General features: G+C 32.7%; 1 protein-coding gene across 2 annotated transcripts; it reads right to left on the reverse strand.

Annotated features, from left to right (window-relative positions):
- Positions 1 to 279: 279 nt before the first annotated feature.
- LOC128992514 (protein eva-1 homolog C-like) lies at positions 280 to 21,659 on the reverse strand. Of its 2 annotated transcripts, XM_054416126.1 has the most exons (9): positions 21,532 to 21,659; positions 15,319 to 15,524; positions 9,597 to 9,635; positions 8,711 to 8,840; positions 7,475 to 7,624; positions 5,481 to 5,624; positions 4,217 to 4,438; positions 1,755 to 1,960; positions 280 to 911 (listed from the first exon to the last, which is right to left on the reverse strand). In XM_054416126.1, exons 1-9 carry the CDS (start codon positions 21,596 to 21,598, stop codon positions 840 to 842), a joined length of 1,236 nt encoding a protein of 411 aa, XP_054272101.1. In that variant the 5' UTR covers positions 21,599 to 21,659; the 3' UTR covers positions 280 to 839. The 2 variants fall into 2 exon arrangements, with proteins under 2 accessions (XP_054272101.1, XP_054272102.1); XM_054416127.1 differs by lacking the exon at positions 9,597 to 9,635 and having other exon boundaries at positions 282 to 911; positions 21,532 to 21,658.
- Positions 21,660 to 22,326: the final 667 nt, after the last annotated feature.

A 22,326-nucleotide genomic window follows, 5' to 3' on the forward strand; every position in this document is an offset into this window, starting at 1 on the left:
GGGACACAGTAAGATGAACTTTTTTTAAATAAAATACAAATTTATTATTCCTCTGTAGTTTTGAACAATATAAAGTTATATATATCAAGATTACAATGCTATGACTTATAGTATTGTTATAAACTTTGTTTTTTAACAAGGATTTTTATATTTTCAAAATTCTGAATAGAGAAAAGATAGGAAATTGGTTAAGAAAACTGTAAAGCTAACCGAATTGTTGTTTAACCAATTTGATAGTTAAATTTTATTTCACCATGGATTATGTATAAGGTAAAGTTTACAAATAAAGTTAAATAAAAGAATAAAAAATACATGCATATTTACTACATATTAACTTGAAAACAAATAGTTATAAGTTTATTAACACATTTTACCGAAACTGCTTAGGAGTTTTTGTTTCCAAAAATAAACAGTTCGCTGGTGTCCCGGTAATATTTGGTACTAAATATATTAATATTGATCTTAAACATGTTAAATATACAAGACTAAATGCCCTCTAACCGAGTTAAGAAATTACCAAGTTGTCAAAAAATATGTACAATTTCCACAAAGGACGTCAAGTAATAAACTCAGTCTTTTCACAAGAAGTTTCTTTAAGAAACTGTCAGCCCTAACAATGTTCTTGGACAGATTCCAAAGTTTTGGACGTTTTAGTAAAAGCCTACAAATGTATCCTTGCCACTAATGTCCCAACACTTGATGAGCATGGCCGGAGACTATAACTCGAAGAGTTCCTCAGAGTCCCCGACCGTCGGCCTGTGCTAGAAGCAGAAGGTACTGACTACCCCCACCCCCGCCAGGGTGCTAGTTGTGGTGGGGGGAGCTGGCACACTTGCGGGTCATCCATAGTAGTAGTCGGTGGCGGAGTTCGTCCCCATGCTAAGTGGCGTTTCCTCCTTGTATCTTATCACCTGTAAACAATCGAATAGGTTATGAATAAGGTAATATTAGTAGCACAGGGAATAAACGCGGTCATACTTTACCAAGAAGAGTGTACAAGTTATCGTGCTAATTGTTAAATTAATTTAAAGTCTTAATCGGGATTGGGATTGATTTTGGACTTAGATGCTATTTTTTATGATTTTCAAACGAATTATTTTATGTGACAAGATGATGACATATCACAGTAACGAGATCTGATTTAAATAATTGTCTTACAAAATGCCAATTTACTATAAAGTTTTGAACAAAACTAGCATTTAGTTGATTTAGTTGCATCACAATCTGTTAAAAATAGTTTGCAAAATATCTAAAATTATTATAATTGCAAGTATACAAAATATAAAATGTAAGAGGGGATAATTTAGTGAACGACAATAAATTTATTGTAACAAGCTATCAGATAATATAAACTGCCTTTTCGCTACTCTACCCTAATTTGATTATGCTCCTTCACCATTTTGATTAAATTGTAACGGATATTTCTTGAGGCAATTCAACATAAAATGTTGTATCGTGTCCAAAAAATCCTTGAATATATTTACAAGGACACAGAGTTTGTGTCAGTCTCAAGACTAAATCTCAGTCGGCTGCCCTTGCACAGAATACCACAAATGTAGTAATACATCTGGTACAACATTCCTGCAAGTATTGGTCCTCTTTTTCTAATAGTTATACAACTATATATTTCCTATTACCTACTTTATATAAAAGAGTTGATATCACTGTGGCATGTGCTAAACATGAGCTATTTTCATACTTGCAATGTTTCAGATGTAATCGTACCTATCGTGTATAAGTTATGAGATGCATACCTCTTGAGGGCTGGGCAGCACAGTGACAGCCGAAGTCGCTGTGAGGTCGATCTCCTGATCAGCCTCCTCGGAGTATACCTTGGTCAGCTGCTTGTCTCCGGGTCTTCGCCTCATCCAGAGACACCTTGCAGCGACCAGCGCCGCCATCAGGACCATGCCGCTGACGATGGCGAACACCAGGCTCAGCACGATACGATCTCGGGTCTCTGATGGTTGAAAAACTATTTTAAGAGTACGTACATTATTGTGTAGGTTTATGATGGTTGGATGGTTTATACTTTGGCGGGTTGCAAGTTTAGTTGGATGTACAATACATGTATCTATCATTTATTTTAACATATTTAACATTTTCCATACGCCTGAATCACCTTTTGGTATATGTTATGAATACAAGGTATTGAGTTACAGTACAATATTAACAGTCATAAATAGCAGGTATGAGTTTAGTTGTTCATCAAAACTTCATAAAGATTAGCAATTTGGAAAATTTATCAAATATCAAGATTTTGTTGTTGCTGTATATCTGTAAAGGACTTATTCTGGATGATATTGAGTGTAATTAAGTACTTGTTTGAGTACACACGAATCGAGTCGTATTAGGATCGCACTGCCACAAGAGGATTTAAATGAGATTATAATAACTATTAAACCTCTATAAAATTATAGTATTACGCGTAAATGGGGCTCAATCATACTTATACTGTATTCTTTTTAGAAAATCTAAATCCGTCCTAAGTTCTCCCTTTTTCATAAAAAAGCATAGGCTACAATCGTACTATTTATGGTAACATTTACTTAATATTAATTATAGGAATTTAGTTTAGCTCATATATAGCCTTTATATTGTCCTTATATATTAAGAAAACATCACCAAAAACTCTAACGTTTTTGTCGTAATGTTATCGTATATTTTTCGCTTACTATTACATTTTTTATTAATTAATAAGTAAAAACCCCAAACACGTGATAAAATTGACTAATTAAATGTCGGAACCTTAAACTTATTAAATCGTTATCATTTCAGTCATGATACAAATAAAATTCAGTCATAAATTACATTTAAACCTGGTAAACACATGTGGGCAGGGTGTTTGAATACTCGCTACATTACGACATAACCCGCATATCTACCACATCCCACATACGAGACATGACACATAGTGCCATGTACCAGCTGGGGCGAACATAACGTGGTATATTTGAGGGAGAGAGCTACATGAAACATACATGAGGGCGATGTGTCTCACTTGAACTGTAGTTTACACACTAGGTAATGACTCCGGTACAAAATCATCGTGTGCAGGTGCTCATAATGTACCATACTGTCGGTTTTTACTGTTCTCATTCATTTGTAATAAATTGCATGGATATGTACCTTAACTGTATAAACCACAAAATGGATTGTAATTGATATTGATTGTAACCGTGTATTTATTACCATACGATGCAATTGGTTATTTTGGTAAAGTTGTTTGTTTTTTGATTTATTTTTTTAAATATTTTTTTCCATAAAATAAATATATCGATTACCTTTAATAGAATTCAATATCCATAAACAGGACGATGCATTCCGGTTACCTTTTTTTTAAACGACTTTATATTTTGAATATTCTAACAACCTCTGACATGTTTTGCCAACGACTATACTTTATTATATAATTTACAAACCATATTGCAATCAAAAGCTGAAATACTCCTTAATTTTCTAACCTCCGTCGTGAAGTGAAATAAGCCAAAAAGTTTTGAAAACGTCTTACAGCTACAACCAAATCAACTGAGGAAAAATGTTTTTGTGGCAATACTTACATAAATCATTTATCATCCCCGAAAGTTTACATAAAACTAAAAATTTATTTAAAAAACTACAAATTTACAGCAAAAGAAAAACAATTAGCTAAATTTCCTTTTTTCTAAATTTAGTTTTCATGCTCTAATATGTTTCATATACGTCCACTTGCACTTATACACTTGCACAAGTACACTTTCCCATTATTATTATAATTTTTTTCAAGCTGTTATTATTGTTTGATAATTTAAATATAAATAGAAATAGGCGCTTTCGTCGTAATGAAAATTACTGATCATAACTTGTACCAAAATATATTTTCTTTAAATTATTTTCGTCCTCGGCTTCACCTTGAACATGAAACTCACTCTTGTATGTGCACGTGAAATACTGTGTTGTGTGTATGCGTATTTTTTGGTACATGTGATGAAATTTACAATATCTTGTAACCATTTATCTCTTTGAAGATATACTAAAGGATAGTGCTACTTACCGTTAGTATTAAGTTCCGTACAGTGAGATTTTAATTTGTATATTATCTGTCGTTCTTGGCCGTATAAACCAGGTGCTTCAGTAACAAGGAGCAATCCTGGTTCTTTCTGGTACGTATAACCTGTTGGAACGTACCCCAATCATCGTATATATGCTCTACACCGGGACGCAGGACGCAAACTACCTTTGAAATCCTCTTCTTTGGCGGTAGACTCCTGGGTAGCCACTGGGGCGGAGCCGTTAGTATGTCCTCCAGCCACCGCCAGTCTTGGCGACTCGGAGTACACGTGGTTCTCCCTCAAGGCGTTGTCTACAGAATCGTAGTCGACATCGTAGTCAGGCTCTACTCCCTCGTCCTCTTCCACCACGGTGTCTTCGAACTGTTCCCTTAGCACCGTTTTGGGCACTAGGACCAGAAATATTGATTAGTATATAACATTTGTAACCATTATTTTAGGGATTTAGTGCTTAAAATACTTTCTCTCACTTATGCATATTATTTTTTCTTAGTAAGAGGGCATTAAAAGTCATTCTATACAAGAAACAAAAGAAAAAAACAATGTGCTTATAACACATTGTCAGTGTTATAAGCAATGTGGAATGTTTTTACCATAAAAACTAGAAAATCGGTTTTATGGTCTAATTAAGCAGTATTACGTTTTTAAATTAATTGTTCAGTAGTAACATAATTGCTCAATCAAGTAAGGGTCTAATATAAAAACTTACATTATTATGTTAGTATATTTTACAGCAAGAGTAGAAAAGAGTCATTACATATTTGAGACCATGTTTGAAGTGCGAGGTTTATCGAGCACTTTAAATGGTCAAGAATATTTATAGACCCACTTTCACTCGTGTTTTGAACGTTACTTTTCGCTACACTACAAAGATGAATATTTTCTTCATAAAAACATGCATTGGATATTTCTTCATTACGATTAGGAACATGCCAAAACTCGCAACATTTTTTTATTATTTCTTAAATTCTAAGTTAATACTTACTTCGGTTGTACAGTTTTGGTAATTGGAAATTGGAACAGTTGACAAAACAATGACAAATCTTTGTTTGTTTACGTCGGCAAAATCCAAAAAAAGATAGTAAACATTACTTTCGCATAGTAAACATTCTTTTGCCGTAGTAAACAATGTAATGATGAATATTCGCAGGTGATGAAGATGTAACGAAAACAGGTTATTTCGCAGTATTGTGGCGAAAACATTATTTCAAATTAACCTTAGAAGGTATTATAAAAGTTTTAAAATCCAGTGGTTGTATTCCAAGAATTTACGGGCAAACTGATTATTTAATCAATTTAGATCTGCAATAATACAACAAAATCACATTGGTGCTATGACATTGTTTCATAATACATCGTTCCCAGGGAACAAAAATTAAATTTTAAGAAACAGCCAATAAAATTATACTATTTAATGTCTATTATACTGACCACAAGTGTACACTATTTTGAGGTAGGTTTTAGACTGGTGATGACATGGACTGCCGAATGTCAAAGCATCTGCCTTGATACTGCATTGCCTCTTACCGTGGCAGATTTGCATCACTGTCTCTGTGGCATATGTCGCCAAACATGCTGCAACATGTTGAAATTAATGTGTAAATTGTTCTATTGGAATAACATGTACAAATTAGGAGTACATTATTCATAGGAAGTAATATATTGTATATATTTTTATCAGTGGCCTTTAAGCAATTAATGAATACCAAGTTTAGTTTCAATATATTTTTTTGATTTTAAAAACATCCAATGATTGGTGGAAAATCTTTGTCAAAGATGTATTGCACAACTCTAATTTATAGTTTATTACAATCAATGGTTTTTACCATTTAGGAGGCTTTTACCGAAGGTATTGAAAGTGATTAACCACCAGCTGTTACTTTTTCTTAATGCTGAAGAAAAAAAGAAGATAACTTTAATTGTAATTGAATGGTTAGTGCATAATTAATATATCTGGGATGTTTTTGTTTTGTTTTCACAATTTTAGGATCACATGCTAATAGTGTCCAATTATTTATTTCTACAATAACGCGCAATGATATTAGGTTCCTCAAGAAGAGGTTAAGACGTTTAGTTTAATATCACTTGACCATTTATGAACCGAAAGTTTTGAAACCTTGCATAATTTATCAAATAGGTAATTTAAATACCATATTGTTCAGCCTCATAACTTTTTTTACAAACAAATTGTATATTGAAACATTTTACCGATTTGATTCTTATACAAACTATATGCTTGAGTTGTTACCTGATGCAGTATACTTACTGCATTGTAATTTAAACACTCCTAATATGACATCTAAACCTCTTCGAAAAACAGTCTGTATAGTTTAAGTTAAAATGCAAATAAAAACTTTTAGTTTATAGTAAAACAATCTTTACTTCATGAAAAATTTAGAAACTTTCAAATTCTCATAGTACAAAACCAGTTAAGTGCACATTAAATGTCACAGCGTACCATCCAAACAACTTTTTTTTCAAAAAGCATACTTAAGTACCGATGCACTGAATTAACTAAATATCCAAGTTTCCCCATACTAATAAACATCTAAGTTTTCAATAGTATTCCATCATTACTTTAAATGAGATACATTTAGGTCACATTGGTTCTATTAGAAGATTGAATGCATGAGAGCAAATTTCCTCAGACAGCAACATCGATTGAACAAGCACCGTTCCGTACTCAGCATCACATTGAAGGAGCAAATACGTGGGGGAAATCAACTCAGCCGACAACTACTTTAGCCAATTTGCTGCCAAGTAGGAACTAGGGTACTAAAGGTAAAGATCACCTCTTAGCCAAGCACTTCTGATATTTCTCGTCTCATTCAATTTAATGCAAATGTGTTTTTCATCGATTATGTGATTGTATTTATCATAATACTAGCATTACTTACATTATTTAGTAAGGCTATTACTTTACCGTTTTCTTGTTACTCCTACGATTGTCAGGTAAATAGTGTATTAAAAAAAATTATAAAAACGACTAAACACTTTTTCTTATGTCGGATTTATATTAAATCTCATGACGACGGATAAGACTGTTTGAGATAGACATGAAATATAAGATCGCCTATTATATTAGCCTATTGTTTTGTAAACAGTTACAATAATAGTTAAACATTTTCAAATTATAATACAAAGCTTAAGTTTTATCAATATAAGACCACTAAACACACGTGATTATAACGTAAGTTGATAAGTATAGTGTAAAAGGTTTCATATATAGTATCTATATTATCACCCTAAGAGTGTATCGTTGATTATCTTTAACTGCTACACTTGCAGTCCAAGGTAATACTTAGGTCAATGGCCGTTTCTTAGAAAAAACATCGATATGCCTAAGAGGAGCAGAAACAAAAAATACCTATACCCTTTTGATTCAGTGCCAAACCTTACGTTTAATTCCCTACTAGTATACTTACTCTCTTCCCTGACGCCCTGTGGCTGAGGGCATCTTACACTCTCGTACTCTGTTCGCCCGAAACTGGCGGAGTAGACAGCGACTCGAGAGTGAGGGTTGCAGGAAAGCTGGAGCGTATCATCCTGGCATGCTACCTTGCTGCGGAACTCATCTGTAACAGTATTCATAGAATAAGGTAGGAAATCCACAGAGTATAAATCTGGATCACAAAGGGGTAACAATATATGGGTTGTGTTGCTTGCTTAGTGGTTAAAGCTACGGACTTGGGTATGGGATGGACGGTTTCGATTCCCTGAACATCAACAACACATATTGGTTCGGGCCGTTCCCTCTTTCAATACTTCTTGTGATTCATCATGTCAAAACTCCACAGGCCTAGTTATGAAGAAAAAAGACGGTTATTTTAGGGGCTTAGAACAAAAGTGTCTCTTCTTCACGGGCTAGATTGCTGCAGAACTCGTATACATGTAGTGGATCTCCAAAGAGTATGAGAGGAAAGGAAAGAGAGAGGTAAATTTAGATTTTCACAGGCAACCTACGGTTTTTGTGAAACTCATTAGTAGACATCTCCACAGAGTATAAGAACAAGTGACATAAAATGAAGTGGTAACATCACAGAGTTTTGAAGTTTCTGGAGAGTAGGTATGGATGATTTCTGGTGGGAAACTGAATTGCGGAACTCGACTGTGGTTTCCATAGAGTAAGAGAGGGAATAAATCAAAAAGGTAATTTGAACCGATTAAGGTTTTAACACATATATTAATGTGTTTCGAAACTGTCCCATAAACTTATTTATGGATCATGATAGAGGAAAAACATAGTGGTGCTTTGGTAGTCTTCTTGAAAGCAAAACCTGACTACGGAACATATAATAGGGGTTATCCATATATTAAGATAAGAAGGAAAACAAAGAGGTTATCTTACAGTGCTGAGAGTTTTTTTTTTAAGTCTTGTTCACAGAACCACAAATATGAAACTTGAAGTAACTCAAGCTATTATGCAATCAGTATCACAAAGATGTAACTTCACAGTAATTCTAGAGTTTGGCATCAGAAGAGCAAAGTTTATTGACTTGCTACTTAGTTTATTAGAAGTGGTACTTTATGTTATAATAAACTATAACGTTATGTTAGAATTACTATACTTAGTAATATACATTTTGTAAAGTTCCCCATGACTTATTTTGGTACCCTGGTTGATAGTGGTAAAAAAAATAACATTCTTATAACACACTTACATGGACGGCACTTGTAGGCGACTTCGATGTATTTTCGGAAGCCCGGGCACGGGTCTAAGCGAGGAGTGGCGAGAAACTTGCACTGTCGTTTCTTATGACAAGCCTCCATCACCGTCTGCAACAGTGAATACTACCTTCCCTCAGTTAGCAGCTACTCAATGTGTAGAACTAGGAAACTACATAATATGTTCATAAAAACTGACGAAATCAGTATAACATTGTGGTTGAGTTGACATAAGGAATTCCCAAGGTTGATGGCATTATTTAAAAGCCTTGTAAATAAAAGGCATTGAGAAAAAAACATTAAATAACAAAAGGTTATGGGTTTTATTAAATACATCATTTTTGTTTATACATTTATAAGCATTTATAATAAAATTACTACAATGCATAGGTTTTGGAAGACTAGTTTTAATGTTTGTTTTACCATCCGATCCATAAATTGTACTTATTTTTATATTTTCATTTAAATTTTGTCATGTTCATGTTTTTATTAGAGAGTGTTTTATAATATAAAATACATATTCTTGAAAATCTTTTATCCTCACACTTGCTTGTGGATTACATATTCACATTGTTACAGTAATACTATAATGTGCATTCTAAAATAAATCTGTAAATAAGATATAAATACAATTATATGTGCAATTACCCATGCAAAATATGTTTACAATATTACACACATACATAAATAAAACATGAAGTATCGTGCCAACGACTAAGCCTAAAAATGTACTACAAGTGGTTCTAATGGTAAAAGTATAAAATACAAACTGTCAAAATGAAATAAATAATACATGATCGTAAACATGAGGTAAAGGTAAATAATAGAGAGGGCTGCAGTAAGGCAGGCAAGTGGTGGATATAAGGGGAGCGATTGACTCACTTTGCCCCAAGTTCCCTCCGGCGTAGCTTCCCACTTCGTCTGCGAAAACATGTCAAAATCAACAACTTACATCCATTTGTCAATTTCCTTTCGATAGGTTTACATCGAGAGCTGTTATCGAATGTTTATTTTATACGGAAAAGATTTATTTTAATACATCTACTACTGTGTATCTACAGGGTGAGTTTTAATTGTCCCCCCCCCCAACTTTTTTCTACATTTTTTCAAATATCAATCCCAGACGACTTCCAAACATTGTTGGGTAGTAAGTACTTCATTTTGACAAGGTGGTCATTTCCGGCCGCCATCTTGGATCCGCCATATTGGATGCAAAATTTTTTTTTCAAATGTAAAGGTGGGGTTGTGACCCATTATTTCGAACTACATTTTTACCCTGATTACAATGTCGCAAACCGTTTAAAAAAATCTTGATTCATTCTAAAGTTACGAGGGCTTTTTAAAACTTTATTTTTAGCCCATTTTAACATTGTGCATTTACAAACTAAGACCATAATCCCAAAATAGTGCTAGATAATGATAAGTATACACTACCAGTAATTGTCCACCTATTTTCACTTGGTTATGACTGATGTATTTTTTTCGGCCGCCATCTTGGATCCGCCATTTTGAAATGTGATAAATTATTTTAAATATGAAGGGGGTGTTGTGACCCAATATTTTGAACTACTTTTTTAAGCTAAACTTAATTCCATAATCCGTTTTTCATTTTCATTTTTTGATTTTGAAATATTGACATTTTTATCAAAAAAATTTCAATATTTCATAAATAAAACTTGATAACAAAAAATGGATTGCGGCATTGAGTTTAGCTTAAAAAAGTAGTTCAAAATGATGGGTCACAACACCCCCTTCATATTTAAAATAATTTATCACATTTCAAAATGGCGGATCCAAGATGGCGGCCGAAAAAAAATACATCAGTCATAACCAAGTGAAAATAGGTGGACAATTACTGGTAGTGTATACTTATCATTATCTAGCACTATTTTGGGATTATGGTCTTAGTTTGTAAATGCACAATGTTAAAATGGGCTAAAAATAAAGTTTTAAAAAGCCCTCGTAACTTTAGAATGAATCAAGATTTACTTAAACGGTTTGCGGCATTATAATCAGGGTAAAAATGTAGTTCGAAATAATGGGTCACAATCCCACCTTTACATTTGAAAAAAAAATTTTGCATCCAATATGGCGGATCCAAGATGGCGGCCGGAAATGACCACCTTGTCAAAATGAAGTACTTACTACCCAACAATGTTTGGAAGTGGTCTGGGATTGATATTTGAAAAAATGTAGAAAAAAGTTGGGGGGGGGGGACAATTAAAACTCACCCTGTATATGAAAAAGCATGTTTCATTTTTGTTATAAAAGTTGGAATGTAGTTTCGTCTTGTTACATAATCATTATTACGTAGTCAAAGAAAGTGTAAACTATTAATAATGTAATGATCTTTACATTTTTTTATTTTTTTTGCTTAGTCATCAATAAAGGTACAAAATGCCTCTTTATAAACTCTACACTAATTGTGCATTATATTATAGTTTCAAAAGGTTCTGATGTGTGCCTACCTCATTCAGCGATAACAAAAAACTATGATTTCTTCGTGTAGCAGAATAACAATGTATTTTTGTGACATCAAGGTAAACACTGTAAAAGAATATATGATAAATATTTTATCCATGTACGAGTATTTATTCGTAATTATTTTTACGATTAACTATTAAAAAAAACAACATACGGAGTGTACGGGGCTTTATCATTCAAATTTCACATAACTAAAATAAATATGATAAATACAAAAGTATGCATTTAAAAAAATTTAGGTGTTAAATTGTAATTTAAACTACTTAAGCTCTGTTGTCTTCAAAAAATATTCTTACGCATGACGTTAAGTCTATTTTAATAGTACAAACAATGTAAAACTTAAGGCATTGATAATGATCTCTAATGAGTGTAGTTTGAAGTTAAATCATATTTTTTATTTTTTTCTGAAAAGTAAATATGGCTAAATAATATTCCATCAAACAATTAAAGTATAGTTAATCAAAAACAGATCCTCTAGAATCTGAGAAATAAATGAGACTTCGCAGAGTTCCACAATTACCAATAATACAACGGTTGTCGTTGGCTCAGAGATTAATGATGTGGGATTCCGGAACTTCATCTCCATTATTGTGGGCCACTCAAAGTCTGATAAATTAATTATTACTTCAGAACTGGTTTTTGTTTGACTGTGCTGACATTTCATCTAAATGTGAAAAACAAAAGGGATTTTACGAGAAAAATGTTTAAAAAGGGTAGTTATGTTATAGTTGGTCAATCAGAACCAAGTAGACTTTTAACTGATTTATTTTACACATTTTTCGAAATTCGAAATGTCTAACTTATGATTTTTACTGATATATATTTTTATTATTATTCCTTCTTGGGTTTTAACAGTTTCCGGTTGTATTTTCGAATGTTTAAAACCAAATTTAATATACAATTTTGCAGATTTTTCAATATAAGTTTATAAAAAATTCTTATTATAAACTATTTCCCACAAGATTTTGACAAAATTGAAAGAACATAAAAATAAAAATACAAATGAATTATACGATGCAAAACGTTCAAAATACCAACGTACATAAAAATTTACAATACATATTATACGAATTATATTAGAAAGACACAGTTACTGAAAAGAGGGAATTTGTAAACTCCTTATTTAGTTTTAAGAGTGATACGTTTGCAGCTTCTTTGTTTAAATTCGTCTAGACGAGCTCTTCAAAAGATATCCAGCAAACATCAGTAAGGTGAAGAAACATCGTATATAAATGATCCAGAACTAGGACTTTACCGTAAAGTAAATCTCAAACTAATTTCTCCCTTCAGACAGAGATTCCGACAGCTAATTTCCCTAATTTAACCACAACTAGAGTCTCGTTTGATCACGGGACAGACGCCGCGACGCGACGCAGGTATTTGGGGAAACGCGTCTATGTCGGTTTCAGACCGTTTCACAAATTACTTTTTGTCCGCCGGGGTTTGAAGACACTGAGAGATTTCTCGTTTGAAAATCCGGATTACTCGGAACGTTGGAATGCGTTTTGAGGTTTGTTTCAAACGCTTATAGATTTTAAAGCACTAGGAAAGTTTTTGTCAATGTATCAAATGTTGGAACGGGTGTTTTATTTCTATTGCTCATTAGTTACTCGTGAAATTCGTATTATTTTAAATAATACGATATAATTATTTGTTAATTAGTTTACCTAATATTACGATTATCCAGCCCTCATCACATTAATATCTCTGTTAACAATACATTGTTGAAAACGATTGAAAGTTGTCAAAAATCTTTGTTGCATTCGACTGTCTTGGCACAATTGTTGCAAATGTGTGGGTAAACAATGTATTGCAAATAATAAATAGCTTTTAAAAACGAAGTATATTTAGACATTCCTTTTTCAAAACCAGTAGGGAGTAGTTTACAAAATATTCTGTATTTGTCCAATAATAAATCCCCATTCACTCATAATCTATTTATTAATTCATCTATAAATCTTCAATTGAAGTAAAACCTCAATTCAAGGTTTAAAGATTATTCTTATATTTTGCAACTAGAAAAGGAAAAAGTTAAGTTTACCATATTATTAAAGCTATGTTAAGATAAACGGGTTAATATGGGCGAATCTAAAGAATCTAATTGTGTTCTTCTTTTCAACTATGGCAGGCTTAGATTTTTTTAAATTAATATTCCATTTGACACCCTACTTATAAATAGATATATGCATGTATCAATGCAAAGAAATGATTGATGGTAACTTTGTTTGAATTTGTTCAACTATTTCTATTAAAAATATCATGTTTTAGAGATCTTGTCTCTTCTAAATCTGGATTTAAGTTAGTTGTATACAGTACTTCATTCTTCACTGAGACTTTTGGAGAGCTCTCACATGAAGTGGAGGAGGGAAAGATTGAAAGCGTTTCAAACAGAAGATAACCCACGTCTTTGTCCTTTAGATCTGACCAATCTTACCTAGCAGATTTACTATATTTTAACACTTCAGTTTTAAGGCCAATTCCTTCATAATCTTCTTTTTTTTATTAGCTTTGTCACTTATTAAGAATTTGTATTTTTATTATCTATAAGAGTTATGTTTTAATTATTGATCAATACTTTTAGCACAAAATATTATTAGATTAAACTGGATCTAAATTAAAACTAAGTACAATATTTTTAACAGAGCCAACATGGACACACAGGAAAATAATGTTTTAACTAAAATAAACATAAGTCTTTAAGAGGACAGACAATGCAAACTGCTACCTTTAATTAATATAATCGGTTAGCGTTGAAACGTATAAAGAAAAAAGGTACTTATTTTTCTTGATCCGTTTAGGTTATATAAAATCGAGTAAACTCAAACTAACGAAGGTAAGGATTGTTAAATTTATTGAATTAAGAGTACAATCATTGTGATAAAATATTAAATCAGTTTAGTTGAAAATCATGCAAATATACTGAAGCATTATGACGGCGAATCATGAGTTTTGATGCGTATAACCCAAATTGATGTTACGGTCTACGTCATATCAAATACCTCAAATTTACACTAGAAAGGGTGCAAGGGGGGGGGGGTTTCAACTCATTTAGTCGAGTTTAGTGAAGTACTGCTTTCTATCAGTCGGGTTTCCTTTGAATACAGATAATAAGTCATATTCTTACATTAAGGTGCTAGCCAGCGCTTTTTGAGAATGAAAAAACCATAGTTGAGCTATGTTTTTAGTTAAAATTGTTTCCTATAAATCGCCTTTTTAATTAATCCACACATATAGGAGAACAGACAGTTAACTATCAGCATCTGTGATGGCTAAGAAGTAATTGAACTATGAAAGAATAACTGAGAAAAATAATGTTTTTTTGCAAAAACTGTAGACAGTTATAAGAGCTGGTTTAAATGGATGGAGTGCCTATTTTGCTTTTTCATCTTCAAACGTTTTACATAAAAAACTGAAACAAGGTTATAGAATCGATTTGATAGACGTTTTTGAAACATCAGTGCGTAAAGTAAGATAAAGATGAGGGAACACTAAATTTTGTTGAGAATGTGGTGAAAGCCTTACACACCTACTGGTTTAATGACTATGATGAAAATTGTCTTAGCATTGTTCAATAAAAACCCAAGATTGTCAAGAAAAGCTAGATTTAGTTTCTGAAAAAAAAAACGTTTACCTTTTCTCATGGTTATACTACTAGCTTTCCCAGGGTGTCCACGCAGCAGGAATTGTGGAAATAATAATGGTTGTTTTTGGTAACGTGAATCTTGGCAGAATAGGTGTTATTTATTTTACATTGAATATTTTACATTGTGATGTTAAAATAACAATTGTAATTGTACAAAGGACCATAAAAACACGGTAGGATGGGACATTTGTGTATTACATATAGGATTCATCAACTTTGGTGTCAATTATGCAAACTCCAAAGTTAAGTTAACTCCAATCCTATTTTTAAGCTTATTATTACTTACTCACATAAGATTATCAGTAGGAAATATCTGTAGGGAATTGTTTTGAAGTACTCGCGGGAAAATATATTAACTACCTATATGAGAATTTTAGGGAGTAAATTTTGTACACGCCCGGCTACTAGACGAGCACTATTCTCACTAATTAACTATGTGTTCTAATTGTTAGTTTTATGATAACTATAAAGTCCTACCTGTAGTTCAGTAGGGAACGGACAAGTGAGGTTGTTGCGGACATGAGCTCCCAGTGCGTCTGGACACAGATCCTGCAGATCCTTGGCAGAGTTGCCGTACTGCGCCACCAGCACTGAGATACAAGTACCTGGCGGACACCGCAGGGAGACTTGCTGATCATCACAAGCTGCCTTCTGAAACGTCTTCAGTGTACCGGACAAAAGCGCTGCAACAAAAGTAGACACTGTTGTGAGCAAGTTAAGTTCCAATGATTTAAGTAAGTATTAGTAGAACTAATATTTCATTGTTAACGACTAAAACTGTTTTACAAAATACACACTAAATATCATAGTGTTTAAAAAATTGATTACAAAAACACATGCTTGAAAAGTATTATCACATTCATCTATATAGTACACCATTATAGTATATCAAATTATACACAGTTTTCCAATTAAGTTAATTTGACTTTTCGGTCCCTTCGTAATGATTCTGATTGAATGGTTTTTGTATTGATTTTAGTACACGAAAATGAAAACCTTAAGTCTCACCCCCAAAACTGGTACTTAGTTTTTTATTTTCATGTAATCCAGGTTTGTGCTAAGTAATCAATAAGATTATAGGGGACTTTCTTTAATATGCAGACAAATTTTCACCGCGTCACTATCCAACCCCTTGTTACCCACTCCTACTCTACGAACTCCGTTTTAATAATCCTTCTGCGATAAATTTCATGCAGATAAAACTACATTCATCCTTCGGAATCATTACCATCTCATTTTTTACCGACATTGGGTCAAGGAACTCATAAATGAAGACGCATTTGTTTAAGGTGATAATCAGAGATTGATTTCTATACATTACTATATTTATGTATTTTAATTGTCCTAAAACTCAGTGCAACGTATCTATCTTAAGACTGCCAGCAATGTTTTATGAAAACATCCAATTAATGTTGTATCCTCTGGAGGATTTAACTCGTTATCTGTCGTTTGTTCTTTTACTTCTCAAGAACACCTTATTAACCCCGTTTATCTTTTTTGCCATAATGTGTATAAAATCGTGTGTATGTTACTTGGATGTCCTTTGATTAATGATTATCAACATAGCATCTTGACTTAAAAATATAATCTTTAATGTATAGACTTATGTAAGCCTTTAGGTAATTTTCTAGATATAAAATTTTATACTAGATGAAATAAGTACTTTATGTGATGTTCTTTTCCTTAATTCCTCGTAATTAAAATAAATCACTGAAATGTCAAATAAAGACAAATCAACCGCAAATACTGAAGATGTTTCCTAAAGTCACTTTACTTTTATTATATCTGAAGACGTAACCTCAAGATACGCATTAACACATCAGGCTACGAATATATGACCTTAGTTTTTGAAAGGTTTGTGAAAAAGTCCAATAAGTGTTTTATCCTTCAATCTAGCATTATTAGTCGGCACGTGTCCCTAAACATTCTCCAGCAGGGACACTGTGGGCAGGTGGTGGTTGTTGTGGTGGCGGGGGAGGGGAATGGGGAACTATCTTTAGCCACTTCCAACTTATCACATGATTGTCTCCAGCTTTATTTTCATCCGCGTCACAAAAGTCATATAAATATAGTCGGGCTTTGTAACGTTAGAACGCTCATAAATAATAACAGCTGTCTGCTATATGGCTCTTCTTATTTACTAAGTAAACATAGTCGTTTTTTATATATGAGTGGATGGAAATATAGTTAACTGAGTGACTTTGTAACGAATTTACTTATTCTAATTTAGTAGATGTATGATTTACCATGATGATATTATTAAAATATGATATATCCAGTATTTTAGGTTATACAGCATAATTAACGAACTAATTTAGTATCAAGAGGGAGACTTCATTTCAAGAGTAGATCACTTTTCATAAATAAAACTTCTCCATACTTAAAGAACTTTTTTTTTTAACTAGGTGTTTATTTTTTTTTTATTAACTACGAAAATACATCGATCGAAATTTATTGTCTTTGCTGGTTTGTTCCTTTTTTTAAATTTGAATTGAAAGGCACAGTACAATATCTCTAACTATACTCATATGAAGAATATGTTTCTTTTAAATTGCTTGCTTAAAAGTATAAGTTAAAACTTATGACTTATAGTCAAAGCTTATAGTTATAACTTATAAGTATAAGTTCTCTGTGTCTTTTATTAGCTAAAGCTATCGGAAAGTGTATAGAATTTAATCCTGGCACGTGTAAATTTCCTCTTTTAATCGTCTTGTTTTGGAAGAGTCTTCAATCTGGAAGGTTAATATAAGGCATTTTGCTTTATAATAATTATGAAGGATAGTCGCATCTTTTAAGTTACATGAGTCCAGTACAAACTATGCGCAAAACTCCACTATGGTCCGCATCCAAAGACTAGGGAATGTAGTTGCACCACAAGTTGACTTCTTCAATTCTAGTCATAAGTTTCAAAGTCACTGTAAATGAGCTGTTGTGGAAATCCTAGTCACTGGAGACATGTATTTAGTAAATGTCAGTCGCTTTATCAATGTTTTTCTCTTTTGTTTTGTTCAACATTATTGCATGTATCACTTTGGCTGTGTTATTAGGTTGTCAATTCTCGATTATTTTGTCTGTCTTGTTATATGTATTTTGCAATCATCACTTTGTTAAATTTTCTAATTGTAGCCATCAAGCAAATTCAATCTTTTGTGTAGTTAAGCATGTACTATAACATACATACATACTATTATCTATTGTAAAAATATGTGTTAGCCATAAAATTTTTCATATGTATTGTTTGGTTAGAATTTTTAGCATATTAGCATATTATTGTAAATGGTTGTTACCGTCAAATAAATAAATAAAATAAAATAAAAAATAATAATAGTACATGTAACACAAACCGTAAGGTGAAGTCTGACCTTTTAAACAAAAATCGTTTTGGGTAGAAAAAATCATTTTGCTAATATGGGTCGTAAGTTTGTTCTAATACACTTTAAATTAACCAAGCTCTTTTGTTTAAACACAGAGTCACGAGAAAAGGAAAATAAAGTTCCAACAAAAGCTCTGTCAGGAAAATTGCAGAACCGTCGAAAGAGAAGATTACTTTGGTGTATAAAGCAACCAAACCAGCTTTGTGGATGAGCAAGCAAAGACAATGTGGTACAAACTAGAGCCAAGGGAGGCTAGCTTAAGTAAACAGACTTTGCTGTTTTTCTAAATTGTGCAGATAAATGTTAAAGGGTCCAAATACTTGCCATTGTCCCTTAGTGTAATCACTCTCACATAGTTTATCACTTTATTTGTGTGTGTATGTTGAACACTCTCATTAAAGTTTGTGTTTATCCGCGCATTTGTTGTATTACGTTATATGTTACTAAAATAATGTCGGTTTAAAATGTTAATTTGTAACTGAGTAAATTTATTTTGGATTCAAGATAAGGATTTGATAACTATATAGCATTCCGTCAGGTTTAGGCTTGATCCCTAACGGGAGGAGGGCACAAGTTGTACTAACTTCATCATATACTCTCAAAATCCTTTTAATTTAAGTAAGCTTAGGCTATAAAGGTTGATTTTGTTTTAAAATAAAAATCAATTGTTTACCAATTGAGGAAAGCAAAGCCGAATCTATGATTTTGAAGAGGATGATTTGGAATTGTTCATGAGCTGCAATTTCAATTATTTTCAAGCAGGTAGTTGTTTAAAAGTGTAATGGCTAAAACCACGAGTTCAATTACAAAAAATCTTTATACTACGAATTTAAGGCTATTAAGAAGTATCTTTCTTTCCATTATTATTGGTAGCAATTAACAATATAAGCTAATTATACTGTATCGAAAATACGTGTAATGAGGCAGCAATAATTAGTATTTACATCGTTAGTACAAGAAAAATGTGTACATCGGTTTTCATTGGGAATAGTATGCAAAAGCACGACCGACCAAAAAGGAAGGCACTGTAAATACTGTAATTTGAATTACGCATAAAACAAACTCTCAGACAATTTGTATGCGTATACTAAAACATAAATATATATTTTTAACCTTTATATTAAAACAATTTGTTTCGTCTACATTTAAAAACAAAGAAGTATATTTTGTTAAAACATTTAATGTACACTCGTACATTTAATGTTATGTCAAATAATACAATAATACATGTCAAATATTAATAATACGTCAAAACGAACTAATTATTGTGATGGATTTTATGAAACATGGAAGTTTTTTATTAACTGACAAAACTGTTGCAGGTCAGAAAATTCACTTTCACGTAATTTGAAACTCTTTCAGTCACCAGTTTTTTTTACAGTAAACACACGTGCAAAACCTGTGAAAAGTCACATGTCATATGTTCGTTTAAATTAAAACGTATATTTACTCTTCTCATATTTATTGAGCTGAATCAGCTACTAACCAAGTCGAATGTAATCACATACATATTACATGTAGCAGATTATACGCCCTGCTGTTTGTGCGGTGATGCGTAAGGCTTCGCTCAAACGCTGGCCTGACCTGCTCAAAGCCCGCATTTAATATTTTCTTTGTGCTGTGATCCTCTAAACTGCTTTCGGAGGGATTATTCGTCAGAGAAATCTCATTTAATAATTCTGTTGACGGACTTGGTCATGAGGAAGATTTGGCTTCCTTCATCCGTAAATAAATCATCAGATCTTGGTGGGTTAATTTATTAGGTTATTTAGTTTGTGAATTTTGATGATCAGTACGAATTTATAGGAAAATTTATATTTATCTGAAGACTCTTAAAATATTTTTATGTTAAATGTTGCCACATACAAGTATTGTTCCTACTAAAGCTTGACATTTTATAATGTATTATTTTCTTTGTATGTTTAAAGGGGGCTGTAAAATCGTATGGATGAATGGTAATGCCTTCTTTACAAATCTTCTAGGGTAGTTAATTAAAGTAGCTCATAGACATGAATATACATTGCATTATTTCGAACAATCAAGAAATAAACGAAGATAGTCTCACATTTGTTCGTAACATTTGTATTAGCGAATTTCTCTATAGAGAATTAGCTTTTACTGTAATTGGCATGGTAAAACTTAGACCCGAGACCAATATACTTTTTCATCTCGATGGCCCTAGAGGCCAAAAACAATATTAGATTAAATTTATATTTATGGATTTATACGTCCGTGAACGCAAAAACTTGAATAATTCTTGTCCGATTTCGATGAAATTTTGCTTGAAGATGTAGGGCGGGATAAACTTGAATGAGTTTGCGAACCAATATGATCGGACCATGGAATGGTGCGAGTGGGATGAAAATCTGCTTATTAGGCAGATTTGCTGTGACACCCGTATTTTAAACATTACTACAGACAATCGGTTAATGGCTGGTCAATATTTATCTTAATTATAATTTTTTCATTGTTGCCTATTGACATTTCTCATTCTCAAGCAAAATATATCATGAGATTCCACCTACATTCTTATACTGCGGAATAACATAACAATGGAATGTATTATTCCTTCACGGTTTAATTAAGGACAAATGACTCAATTGGATAGAACAAAATAATAACACTTGTTTTTAAAGGTAAACAAATATCGAATTACAAACAGAACATTAACCATCACAGGAGTTGATGTAGAGTTACTGTGAAATGTGTTTCTTTTTGTTTTGTAATTGACTCTTTTAATTGGATTTTACATTGCTTTGAACCAGGCGAGTGATAGAAGGATTCATTTAAAAGCCTTAAATAACCTAAATAACCCCTTGAACTTTGCACACTATATTGGAACGACTTTTTCATTTTTTGATAATGCATACTTGTATACAAATAATCTACACATTTATTAACTCTATCTGCACACTAAAACTATGATGCAAAAATATGCAGAACAACATTGCCCTATAATTATCAAATATCAATCAAATATGTTATTCATTACGCATAACAACGTATACGAGAAGTAGGATATAAAGTCAAAAGTTTGAATTAGTTATGCCATTTGTATTTCGTACATCATTAGTTAAATTTAGCACTGGATTAATTTATTTTTGTATTCGCAAAAAGAAAATAATACACTAGTTCACAAACTTTTAAGAACACTAAAAACCAAAGAATTGACTACGTAACTAACCAAAAACATTTTTACAGGTACATTAGTCCTCAGTTAATTAAACACTGTTTACAGAATACATCCCTAATTGATTTGTATTGAGATAGTAAATAGTATAATTGACACTCCAAAAATGCAATCAGTCATACTCACCAAAAAAGTTGTCGTCACAAAATATTCCAGTGATTTGTAAAACTAGCACAAGCACAACCGGAGCCATTACCACTTAACAGTGACTAACGTCCTACCCTTAGTCCTAGTCTAAGTCTTAGTCCTAGTCTTAGCTACCCTTACTGAATATACCGACCCATTACTAAGAACATCTATTCAGCTTTCAAATACCGTAATAAATTAAGATAAGTGTCTTTTCAAGCAAATTTAAATTATTCTCGTCTACCGAATTTACAGGATCGATCAATTCAGTTTACATTTACCGGAAGCTTGATCTCGTCGACCGGACGTACCGGAAGCTACGACCGGCTACCGGAAGAGCATACCGTACTGGCTGTCTCAGACTCCAACGACACAACAGACTCTTCACAGCCACCGTCTACTTCTGGCAACCCCTTCCCCCACCACCGACATCTTCACTGGTGCCAAGAATGTGTGCGTACTCGTAGTAGCGGCCTCTGACTCCGGGGTCATGCTTGCTGCCAACTATCACCATCATCTACAACAGCTATTGTAGTCTTCTCGTTTACAATATCTCGAGAATGCGTGACGGTTCAGTTTTGTTTTCAGCGAATATAAATAGATAAGTTGGCAACGGGAGCGTGTAATCGTGCGGTGACGGATAAGGATTTCTCAGAAGTTATTGGACCGTTGAGTGAAATTAGTTAAATTTAGTTTTATTATGTATTATATGTTTTTGTCACACGGGTGTATTTGAGGTTGTGCTGGTAAATTTTCTAAATAATGCTACTGTAAGGACTACACTTTACAGTTACG

This window comes from Macrosteles quadrilineatus, unplaced genomic scaffold (assembly GCF_028750875.1).
Source record: "Macrosteles quadrilineatus isolate MER2022 unplaced genomic scaffold, UCM_ALF_1.0 Scaffold_4__1_contigs__length_99947679, whole genome shotgun sequence".
In the NCBI taxonomy this organism is placed as follows: domain Eukaryota; kingdom Metazoa; phylum Arthropoda; class Insecta; order Hemiptera; family Cicadellidae; genus Macrosteles; species Macrosteles quadrilineatus.